This window comes from Mustela nivalis (assembly GCF_964662115.1).
Source record: "Mustela nivalis genome assembly, chromosome: 10".
NCBI lineage: Eukaryota > Metazoa > Chordata > Mammalia > Carnivora > Mustelidae > Mustela > Mustela nivalis.
In genome coordinates, this window is record NC_139029.1 from 40,426,081 (window position 1) to 40,438,382 (window position 12,302).

At 39.7% G+C, this 12,302-nt stretch overlaps 1 protein-coding gene across 1 annotated transcript in view; it reads left to right on the plus strand.

Annotated features, from left to right (window-relative positions):
* The window catches only part of ZYG11B (zyg-11 family member B, cell cycle regulator), a 102,866-nt gene that overhangs the window by 63,207 nt on the left and 27,357 nt on the right, over window positions 1–12,302 (plus strand). The window contains exons 11-13 of the mRNA XM_082688436.1: window positions 3,179–3,376; window positions 3,502–3,554; window positions 4,913–5,010. Of these exons, the coding sequence (XP_082544562.1) occupies window positions 3,179–3,376; window positions 3,502–3,554; window positions 4,913–5,010 (349 nt within the window). The remainder of the gene's footprint in view (window positions 1–3,178; window positions 3,377–3,501; window positions 3,555–4,912; window positions 5,011–12,302) is intronic.

A 12,302-nucleotide genomic window follows, 5' to 3' on the forward strand; every position in this document is an offset into this window, starting at 1 on the left:
TTTCCCTCCAACATCTCATCTGCTGCTAATTTCACCTGGTATATTGTTCATTTCAGAGATATATATGTGTGTGTGTATATGTATATATAAATACTTTTTATTTCTAGAAGTTACATTTAAATCTTTGTATAGCTTCATTTTCTCTCTTCAGGTTTATGTTTTCCTTTCATCCTGAGTCCTATTTATAACATTCATAGTAGCTATTTTAAGTCTTTGTATGCTAGTTCTATTATCCCTGTCATTTCTGAGTCCATTTTAGTAACAGTTTTTCTCTTGGTTTTAGATCATATTTTCATGAGTCTTTGTATGCCAGGTAATTTTTGGCTAGATGCCAGTCATTGTGGAATTTATATTGATTTTTGCTGGATATTATTGTTTTTCTTTAAAGAGTTTTAGATTTTGTTTTTATAGTTGAGCTACTCACAGATCAAGTTGTTCCTTTCAAAGCTTATTTATTTGCTTTGTCATAGTGGCTTCAGATTAGACTTTATCCAAGGACTGATACATAATTTAGCTCCACTCCTATGCAATACTCTATTATGTGATGTCTTCACTCTGCCTGGTGGGAACGTGTACTTGTCCTAAGCCTCTGTGATATGGGGATGTGTTCATGTATTGCTTTCTGGTAGTTCTTTTCCTAGCCTCATGGAGCTTCACTTTGCATCATACTCAGCCAAGCATTTAAGGGGATTCTTCTGCAGGTATCTTTCTCTCTTCCTCTCTGGAGCTTTATTTTTTCTAGTACTCTGTTCTGCACATTTTTGCTTCCTTGGCCATCTTGATCACCGATCTCTGTCTCCTCAATTCAGCAAAATCTCCTGGATTCTCTTTAGGCTCCCCATACCTGCACAGCAATCCTGGAAACTGCCTCATTTGAATACTTTCTCTCAGGTATAGACATTCTTGTATACCTGTTGTCCACTATCAAAAAACAGTTCTCTCACATAGTTTGTCTGGTTTTCTAATAACTTCTTTATGGCAGGAAAGAATGGCCATAATTCTTTTTTTTTTTTTTTTAAGAACTTTATTTTTGTTTTAAGTAATCTCTACCCCCAACATGGAATTTGAACTTACAACCCCAACATCAAGAGTTGCATGCTCTACTGTTGAGGCAGACAGGTATCCCAAGAATGGCCATCGTTCTTTTGATGTTCTGTTTTGCTCTTTCCTTTGTTTTTTGTTTTAGTAGTGGTGTCTTTGTTGGGGGGTAGGCATTTGTTTGTTTGTTTTACTTTTTTTATCAGTTACTGTCTCACAGTATGAGGTTCAGAGCTATCTCTGTTGTTATGGATTGTTTTCATTGTCCATTGTAATTTAGCACTGTGATGTATCATCTTCTCTGCGGCTTTAAGTTCAAAGTGTGTCCTCAGAGGGTCTTTGTTTCTTTCTTTTTTTTCTTCTTTTCTTATTTTTGTCACTATAAAAATGCTATGTAAAAAATGCAAATAGGGAAGAATATGAAAAACAAAAGTAAAAAGCCAAAAAAAAAAGTAAAATGCCTTTACTTTTTAAAAAATTTTGTTTATTCATTGAGACAGAGAAAGCATGAGCAATGGTGAGGGGCAAAGGGAGAGGAAGAAGCAGGGTCCCTGACTGACTCAGGGCCTAATCCCAGGACCCCAGGATCATGACTTGACCTGAAAGCAAACACTTACCAACTGAGCCACCTGAAATGTCTTTTCTTATTTGAATGTGTGAGATTAGAGAGGAGTGATGATTAATTATTCATGCTGGTGAAAAACAGATTGTACACATTCTAAAGTTAAGCTTGTCTCTTCTATCCTCACTCTTTTTCTTATTGAAGAAGAAAACTTGTTAATCCTTAAAAGGTATATGGACATGATGCCTTTCGCTTTCATTTATTATAGAATAACTTAAGCTAGGAAGTGAATAGTCTCTTAACAAACAAACAAAAGTTTAAGTCTTGGTTCCTAAGAAATGGAATCAACATATTAGGGAAAAAATTACTATTTTATATAGATCAAATGTCAAATGAAGTTTTAAGAATTAGGATTAATCTTCAGAGTAGTAAGTTGGATCTTAGATCTTTTGGAAGATCAACTAGTCTAAACTGGAAACCTGGGGCACCTGGGTGGCTCAGTGCGTTAAGCCTCTGCTTTCAGCTCAGGTCATGATCCCAGGGTCCTGGGATCGAACCCCGCATCGGGCTCTCTGCTCAGCAGGGAGCCTGCTTCCCCCTCTCTGCCTACTGCTCTGCCTGCTTGTGATTTCTCTCTCTATCAAATAAATAAATAAAATCTTAAAAAAAAAAAAGAATCAAGAACTCATTTAAAAAAAACAAACAAACTGGAAACCCATCAGTTGTTTCCCATGTGCACAGAGGTCTTCTTATGTACTGCCTATGGAAGCCTAAGAAGAAAGAGAGGGGCAAGCTGGATGGCTCAGTCGTTAAAGTGTCTGCCTTCAGCTCAGGTTTTGATCCCAGGGTCCTAGAATTGAGCCCCAAATCAGGCTCCCTGCTTAGCGGGAAAACCTGCTTCTCCCTTTCCCATTCCCCCTGCTTGTATTGCCTCTCTCACTGTCTTTCTCTCTGTGTCAAATAAATAAATAAAACCTTTTTTTAAAAAAGGGACAGAGGGCGCCTGGGTGGCTCAGTGGGTTAAGCTGCTGCCTTCGGCTCAGGTCATGATCTCAGGGTCCTGGGATCGAGTCCCGCATCGGGCTCTCTGCTCAACAGGGAGCCTACTTCCTCCTCTCTCTCTCTCTGCCTGCCTCTCTGCCTACTTGTGATCTCTCTCTGTCGAATAAATAAATAAAATATTTAAAATAAATAAATAAATAAGGAACAGAAAGTGTAATGATTTAAACATGTATTGGCGGGCGCCTGGGTGGCTCAGTGGGTTAAGCCGCTGCCTTCGGCTCAGGTCATGATCTCAGGGTCCTGGGATCGAGTCCCGCATCGGGCTCTCTGCTCAACAGGGAGTCTGCTTCCTCCTCTCTCTCTCTGCCTGCCTCTCTGCCTACTTGTAATCTCTCTCTGTCAAATAAATAAATAAAATCTTAAAAAAAAAAAAAAAAAACTTTAAACATGTATTGGCATATGTACAAAAGATGAAGACTGTTATTAAGCCCAGTGAGTTCCTTCTTGGAATGCAAAGGGCCAGTTAGCCATTTATTGTTCATAATACTTTAATTTTTATATCCTCTTTTTTTCCAGAATAATATAGCTGAAGTACAAGAATTGCATTCTGAATTAATGTGGAAGGATTTTATAGACCACATCAGTAGCCTCTTACATAGTGTTGAAGTGGAAGTCAGTTACTTCGCAGCTGGAATCATTGCCCATTTAATATCTAGAGGTGAACAAGCTTGGACATTGAGCCGTAGCCAGAGGAATTCTCTTCTGGATGATCTGGTAGGGTCGTTTGGTATTTTTTAGAAGCATACAAACAACATTCATAGTAGTTAAACTTTCAGAGGCTCATATTACAGTAATGCAGTGCTAAATAAATATTGTGCTCTTTCTTGTGTGTCTTGCAGCATTCAGCTATTTTGAAATGGCCAACTCCAGAGTGTGAGATGGTGGCATACAGGTAATTAGCAAGATAATTAGTATTAAGCTAGTAACCTAGTCATTTTGCTTGCTTAGAGATCATTCCTACTAGGTGTATAATGTATTTTCCCTCAGGCATCTTTTTACTGGTTTTTTAAAAGATCAAAGTGTTTTTACTTTTTTCTGCTACATGTCATTCAGTAGTCCTTCCTTCATTCCACATTTATTGAAGACAAGTGCCAAGGACTTTTTCTGTGTGCTTCTGTGTGCTTGAAATTCAAAGATGAGTAAGACATTCTGCCCACATACAAGAACCTTACAGCTGGGGTGCCCGAGTGGCACAGTTGGTTGGGTTGGGTTCAGCTCAGGGTTCTGAGTCTGAGCTGCGCAGAGCCAGCATGGAGTCTGCTTGAGATTCTCTCTCCCTCTCCCCCTGCTCCTCCTATTCGTGCTCTCTGTCTCAAAAATAAATAAATCATAGAAAAAGAAAGGAAAAATAAAACCTTAGAGTCTACTGAGGAAAAACAAAATGTGAATCAAATATAGTTCACTCTTAAGCTAGTTATATGGATAGGATTCTATGAAATTAAAGATGAGAGTACTTAAATGCACTGGGAAGTGGTAAAATGCTTCCAGAGGAAATAGAGTATGAGCTGAGTTTTGAGAGAAAACTAAGTATGGGCAGAAGATTTTAGGAAGAAGAAATAATGTATTAATGCAGAGAGGTCCAAGACAAGATGACACATTAAAAGAAGTAGCACCAGGTTAGTTTGTGAAACTGTAATAATTTCTTAAATCGCATACTGGATGCCTAACTGTTTATGACAATTAGGTGTCTTGATAGTTAAGTTACTGATTACCAGATATACTCCATATTGCTACATAAGTAATACTATTGCATCTTACTTTTATTCTCTACTTCATAAATGCTGGTACTGGCAACATTTTTGATTCCCCCAACTTAATGTTCTGCCTGTGTTGGGGCAGAAGACCTTGAGAAACAGAAAGGCTAATTCTAGACCCTCATGATATTCTACGAGTTAGTTATCAACTGACTCCTCCTTTTCTAAGTTTCCAAATCAAAGTCTGCTATTCTCCAAATGTTTATTTTCAAGACCAAAAGAGTACTTTTGAAAAAAATATTTCTCTCCGTTAGTACCTTATTCTGATCACCTTCCATCTTTTATACCAAAACTTTTATCTGAATACTATCCTTTCTCAAATGGCTAACACAAACAAAAAATATATTATAGTTCACTTATATTAGTTTGAAAATAGTAGATGAAATTTCTAGAATGGAAGCTCAGGAATTATTGCTTTAGAAAATGACACTAAGTATGGGGGGGGGAGAAAATGATACTAAGTATAGTATGTAACTTTTTTCTTTTGAAATTTTAGGTCCTTTAATCCATTTTTCCCATTACTTGGCTGTTTTACCACACCAGGAGTCCAGCTGTGGGCAGTTTGGGCCATGCAACATGTCTGCAGCAAGAATCGTATGTACAAAAAAACCTATGTTTTTCTTTTTTCAGTGAAATTCTCTTTAGACAGGAATACCATTTCTACATGGTAAATTGAGTTGAATTTTTTTAAGAACACAGATTTTAAAAGATACAGTATAAGAGAATCTTTAGAGGTACCTGGCTGGCTCAGTTGGTAAAGCATATGACTCTTGATCTCAGGATCATGAGTTCAAGCCCCACGTTGTCTTTAAACAGAGAGAGAGAGAGGGACGTTGGGTGGCTCAGTCTGTTAAGTGTCTGCCTTTCCCTCAGGGCCCGAGTCCTGCACTGGGGGTCCCTGCTTAGCAGGGAGTCTGCTTCTCCCTCTCTTTGCCCCTCCCCCTGCTTATACTCTTTCTCTCTCAAATAAATAAATAAAATCATTTTTTAAAAAAAGGGGGTGCCTGGATGGCTCAGTCAGTTAAGTGTCTGCCTTCAGCTCAGGTCATGATCCCAGGGTCCTAGGATCGAGCTCTACATCAGGCTCTCTGCTCAGCAGGGAGCCTGCTTCCCCCTCTCCCTCTGCCTGCCTCTCTGCCTGCTTGTTATCTCTGTCTGTCAAATAAACAAATAAATAAAAATCTTTTTTAAAAAAATTTAAAAAATTAAAAAACAAACAAACAGTCTAACTCTGATCTAAAAATTTCCTCCTTTTATTATCCCTACAAGGTTCTGAGAACTCCCTAGTTTCTTAACAGCCTACCCCCATGTTATATCTAGCTTCTAATCTCTAGGTTTCTTTCTTCATTACTCAAGGAATGGGCTTTTCACAGTTTTGTAAGAGAAAACAAAACATAACAAGGAATAGTATATATTCATATGTGTTTTTTTCTTTTTTAATGATTACTTTTAGGTGTAGGTGTTCATTTAGGTTTATTCTGTGGAGTAACCACCCTGAAAATGTTATTGTAAAATCCACTGTAGGGGGGATGCCTGGCTGTCTTAGTCAGTAGAACACGCAACTCTTATTCTTGGGGTTGTAAGGTCAAGCCCCACACTGGGTATAGAGATTACTTAAAAATAAAATCTAGAATAAAATAAAAAATGAAATAAAATGGACTGGAGGGACACCTGGCTGGCTCAATCAGTAGAGCATGAGACTCTTGATAGGGGATTGAGAGCCCCATAATGGGTATAAAGATTACTTTAAAAAAAAAAAAAAAGACAATAAATAAAATGCACTATAATTGGGGAATGTTGAAGTATTTTATCTCCAACTTGGGTAATTCAGATTTCTGCATTCTTGCTTCCCAGGCTTACTTTATTTAAATGGAATTTGCTTCTCAGTTTGCATTAAAAGTTCTAATGCTGCTTACAGCTTTTAATAATTAAGAGATAGTATGGCTTGGAAGTTAAGGGCACACAGGAATCTACCTGGATTCAAATTATGTTATAGCACTTACTGTGTATGCCAGCTTGAGCAATTTATTAAGCCTCGGATCTCAGTTTCCATGTTTGTTAAATGGGAATAATAATGTTACCTATTTCACATATTATAATGAGCATTTTCCCATATTTTAGAAAGTTTAACAACATGATTTTTAATAATCGCATAACCTTTATCGTATGACATGTTAGTTTCCTAGGACTAATAACAAAGTTCCATATGTGGGTGTCTTAAAACAACAGGAAGGTTTGGGGCGCCTGGGTGGTTCAGTTAGTTAACTGTCTGCCCTCAACTCAGGTCCTGATCCCAGGCAGGGTCTTGGGATCGAGCCCCACATCAGGCTTTCTGCTCAACAGGGAGTCTGCTTCTCCTTCTCCCACTCCCTCTTCTTGTGTGTGCTCTTTCTTGCTCTCTCTCAAATAAAATAAATAAAATCTTTTTTTAAAAAAAACAGGAATGTTTTTCTTTCTTTCTTTCTTTTTTTTTTTTTAAGATTTTATTTATTTGACAGACAGATCACAAGTAGGCAGAGAGGCAGTCAGAGAGGGAGGGGAAGCAGGTTCCCTTCAATTCTGGAGACTAGAAGTCTAAAATTAAGGTGTCATTGGGGCTGTCTTTTCTTTGACAGTTCTAGGGGAGAACTGGCCTTGCTTCTTGCTACAGGTATGTGCTGCCACACATGTGGCAGTCATTGGCTTATACATGCATCACTCCTGTCAGATGATCATCTTCTCCTTATGTGTCTTCACATTGTTTTCTGTGTGTATCCATTTCTGTGTCCACATCTCTCCTTTTCTTTTTTTTTTTTTTTTTTTTTTTAGATTTTATTTATTTATTTGTCAGAGAGAGAGCGAGCGAGAGCGAGCATACACAGACAGAGTGAAAGGCAGAATCAGAGGGAGAAGCAGGCTCCCTGCGGAGCAAGGAGCCTGATGTGGGACTCGATCCCAGGACGCTGGGACCATGACCTGAGCCGAAGGCAGCTGCTTAACCAACTGAGCCACCCAGGCGTCCCCACATCTCTCCTTTTCGTCAGAGAATACCAGTCATACTGGATTAAGGTCCACCCTAGTAAGTTCATCTTAGCTACATTACAAACAACTTTGTTCCCAAATAAGATCATATTCTGAATTACTGAGGATTAGGACTTTAACCTATCTTTTTCGGGGTCATAGCTCAACCCTTAACATATGCCTCTATACTTAATAATAAATGAACTTAGCAGTAATTTATATAGTCACTTTCCTATTGATGAATGTTTAAGTACCTTTTAATTTTTTTAAGATTTTATTTATTTATTTGACAGAGAAATCACAAGTAGGCAGAGAGGCAGGCAGAGAGAGGGGGAAGCAGGCTCCCCCCTGAGCAGACAGCCCAACGCGGGGCTCGATCCCAGGACCCCGAGACTGTGACCTGAGCCAAAGGCAGAGGCTTATCTTACCCCACTGCGCCACCCAGGTGCCCCTACTTTTTAATTTTAAAATTACAAACACTTGTTTGAGCGAGAGATATTAATCACACCATTATTTATAATAGCAAATAACTCTAACCTAGAGGTCCAGCAATAGACAAACATTAAATAATGTTGAAATACCCCCCCCAAAAAAAAAGTATATTTGTATGTTATTGTAAGTGAAGAAGACATGATAGAAAATTATATAAGCAGAAATATACTCTGGGGGCCATGACATAATAACTTATACCAGACTAGCCCTCTAGCCATTAATAATAGAAAGTGCAGGGTGGGGAAGATTTGAAACAAATCTTTATAGACATTAGGCAGAAGGCAGCAAAGATCCCCATCCCTGAGAGAGAACCAAGTACAGCACAGCAATTTTATTGAACTGAGGAGACAAAAATCAAGAGTTTGGTAAGATTGAGGTATTGGAGGGATACCCGGGGGCCTCAGTTGGTTAAGTGGCTGCCTTCGGTTTAGGTCATGATCCTAGAGTCCTGGGATGGAGCCTTACATCAGGTTCTTTACTCAGGGGGAGCCTACTCTTCCCTCTCCCTCTGCTGCCCCCCACCCCACTTGTGCTTTCTCTCTCTCTCTGTCAAATAGTGAAATCTTTAAAAAAAAGAGATTGAGATATGAGACAAAATTTATGGGATTTATGAGGCAGAATAATGCAGAGGTGACTGCTACATCTAGAATGGACTTCAGAAATCTTTCTAAGGATATCTTGAGTCTTTTGCTAATTAGTGAGTGGTAAATGCCTAGGGTGAGACTCCTTTGGGCTTGAGAAAGAATACCAAGGATCTATTAACCGAATAACACTTGGACCTCACACAAGGTTTGGAAATACTAGAGTTCCAAACAGTAGAAAGAACTTAATACCTGGGGCATTCAGTACAGGTGCTAGAAAAGATTAAATGAGCCCTAAAATAAAGACTTCTCTAGGGCAATCCTAACAAAGCTTAAAAACAAGTCTTGAAATGGTTAAGTTAGTTGCTCTGAAAACAAATTAACTTATTTTTCCCCAATTTTTTATTTAAATTCTTGTTAGTTAACATATAGTGTAATACTGGTTTTAGGAGTAGAATTTAGTGATTCATCACTCATGTATAAACCCAATGCTCATCACAAGTACCCTCCTTAATACCCATTACCCATTTAACCCAACCTACCCCCACTTAACCTCCCTCCATCAACCCTCAATATGTTCTCTATCTTTTTTTTTTTTAAGATTTTATGTATTTATTTGACAGAAATCACAAGTAGATGGAGAGGCAGGCAGAGAGAGAGAGGGAAGCAGGCTCCCTGCTGAGCAGAGAGCCCGATGCGGGACTCGATCCCAGGACCCTGAGATCATGACCTGAGCCAAAGGCAGCGGCTTAATCCACTGAGCCATCCAGGCGCCCCTGTTCTCTATCCTTAAGAATCTCTTATGGGGTGCTTTTCTCTCTTCCTTTTTTTCCCCCTTTCATGCATTCATCTGTTTTGTTTCCTAAATTCCACTTATGAGTGAAATCCGGTAGTACTTGTATTTCTCTGACTTAGTTTGCCTAGCGTAACACATTCTAGCTCCATCCCCATCATTGCAAATGGCAAGATTTCATTCTTTTGATGGCTGAGTGATAGTCCATTGTATGTATATATCACATCTTCTTTATCCATTCATTAGTCAGTGGACACCTGGGCTCTTTCCATAGTTTGGCTACTGTTAATAATGCTGCTACAAACGTGTCCGGATATATGTAAACCCACTTAAAATGTATTTTTGTATCCTTTGGGTAAATACCTAGTATAATGCAATTGCTGGTCATAGGGTAGTTCTATTTTTAACTTTCTGAGGAACCTCAATACTGTTTTCAAGAGTAGCTGCACCAATTTACGTTCCTATCAAAAGCGTAAGAGGGCTCCTCTTTCTCCATATTTTCGCCAACATCTCTTAATTCCTGTGTTTTTAATTTTAGCCATTCTGATGGATGTGAGGTGGTACCTCATCGTGGTTTTGATTTGTATTTCCCTAATGCCTATTCATGTCTTCTGCCTATTTCTTAACTGGATTATTTGTTTTTTGGGTATTGAGTTTGATAAGTTCTTTATAGATTTTGGATACTAACTCTTTTTTCTTTTTTCTTTTTTTTTTTTAAGATTTTACTTATTGGGGCACCTGGGTGGCTCAGTCATTAAGCGCCTGCCTTTGGCTTGGGTCATGATCCCAGGGTCCTGGGATGGAGCCCTCCATTGGGCTCCCTGCTTGGCGGGAAGCCTGCTTCTCTCTCTCCCATTTCCTCTGCTTGTGTTCCCTCTCTCACTTTCTGTCAAATAAATCAATAAAAAATCTTTTTAAAAATTTTTATTGATTTACTTGACAGACAGAGACACCACGAGAGAGGGAACAAAGCAGGGTGAGTAGGAGAGGGAGAAGCAGGCTTCTCCCAGAGCAGGGAGCCCGGAGCAGGGCTCCATCCCAGGACCCTGAGATCATGACCCAAGCCAGAGGTAGACTCTAAATGACCTAGTCACCCAGGCACCCCTGGATACTAACTCTTTATCAGATATGCCATTTGCAAGTATCTTTTCCCAGTCCATAGGCTGCCTTTTAGTTTTCTTGATTTTTTCCTTCACTTTGCAGAAACTTTTACCTTGATTAAGTCCCACCAGTTCATTTTTGCTTTTGTTTCCCTTGCCTCCAGTAACATCTAGTAAGAAGTTGCTACAGCCAAGGTCAAAGAGGTTGTTGCTTGTATTCTTCTCTAGGATTCTGATAGTTTCCTGCTTCACAGTTAGGTCTTTCATCCATTTTGAATTTATTTTTCTGTATGGTATAAGGAATAGTCCAGTTTTCCCAACATTGATGTGGTTTTAGAATATAGGTGAGGTTTGGTGGCATGAGGTCCAGAGCCAGTGACCAAGAAAGAAGCTAGAGCTGTCTTTGGTGCAGAATGGTGGTTTATTAAAGCATGGGACTGGACCTGTGGGCAGAAAGAGCTGCTGCCCCAGGGTTCTGAGGAGTGGCTGATTATATACTATGGGGTTGGGGGAGGTAAGGAAAAGAGGTTTCAAGAAAGAACTTTCATATGTTAAAGAAGACTCATAGGATACTGGAGGACTTGCCATTGTCAGGTTAAGGTTGTTTACACCTCTAGTAAGTCATTAACAGTAAAATAGTTGGGAGCTTCCTTGAGGAACATTACACTTTGTCTGCTTCAAGTATCTCTCAATGGGCTGCAGATTATAAGGACATTTAATTATATTGAATTTCCTTCTGGAAGTTAGACCATTGATAGAAATGCTTTGTTCTTGTAAATTGCTAAGACATTTGTAAACTGAGGGAGACTTAGGAGGTGATCTCTATTAGTTAACTATTTGTTTTTCCTTTCCTTAGCTTTGGGGCTGCCCTGAGTGCATGAGGAATGTCACATATATCCCATAGGGGTGGAGGGTAGTGGGGTGTCAGTTTTGCTTTGTCCTCAGCTTGCTTCTGTTCCCTCAACACCATTTGTTGAAGAGATTGTCTTTTTTCCCTTGGGTATTCTTTCCTGCTTTGTCGAAATTTAGTTGATCATTTAGTTGTGGGGAACTTTCTGCTAGAGAAAAACTAAGTACTCTTTTTTATTTTATTTTATTTTTTTTTTTAAGATTTTTTATTTATTTGTTTGACAGAGAGAAATCACAAGTAGATGGAGAGGCAGGTAGAGAGAGAGAGAGGGAAGCAGGCTCTCCGCTGAGCAGAGAGCCCGATGCGGGACTCGATCCCAGGACCCTGAGATCATGACCCGAGCCGAAGGCAGCGGCTTAACCCACTGAGCCACCCAGGCGCCCCTAAGTACTCTTTTTTAAAAAGACAACAAAATCTGTAGACACTCAACAACATATTTGGTATCTGATAAAAAGAGCTAGGTGAGGGGGTGCCTGGGTGTCAAGTCCCATGTTAGGCTCCATGCTCAGCGGGACATAGATCTGAGATTTTCTCTCCCTCTTCCTCTGCCCTTCCCCTGCTCATGTGCACACATACTCTCTCTGTCTCTCTCTCTCAAATAAAGAATCTTTTTTTAAAAGTTGCTAGTGTTAGGTCCCCCAGTAATGGGTCCATGGTCAAAGGAGCAAGACTGATACAAAGTGAAGGTCAAGCAAAGCTTTATTTCGCGCCAAGCATCAAGAATCAAACTGACGGGGCGCCTGGGTGGCTCAGTGGGTTAAGCCTCTGCCTTCGGCTCAGGTCATGGTCTCAGGGTCCTCGGATCAAGTCCCGCATCGGGCTCTCTGCTCAGCAGGGAGCCTGCTTCCTCCTCTCTCTGTCTGCCTCTCTGCCTACTTGTGATCTCTGTCTGTCAAATAAATAAATAAATCTTTAAAAAAAAAAAAAAAAAAGAATCAAACTGACCCGGGTGCCTGGGTGGCTCAGTGGGTTAAGCCTCTGCCTTCGGCTCAGGTCATGATCTCAGGGTC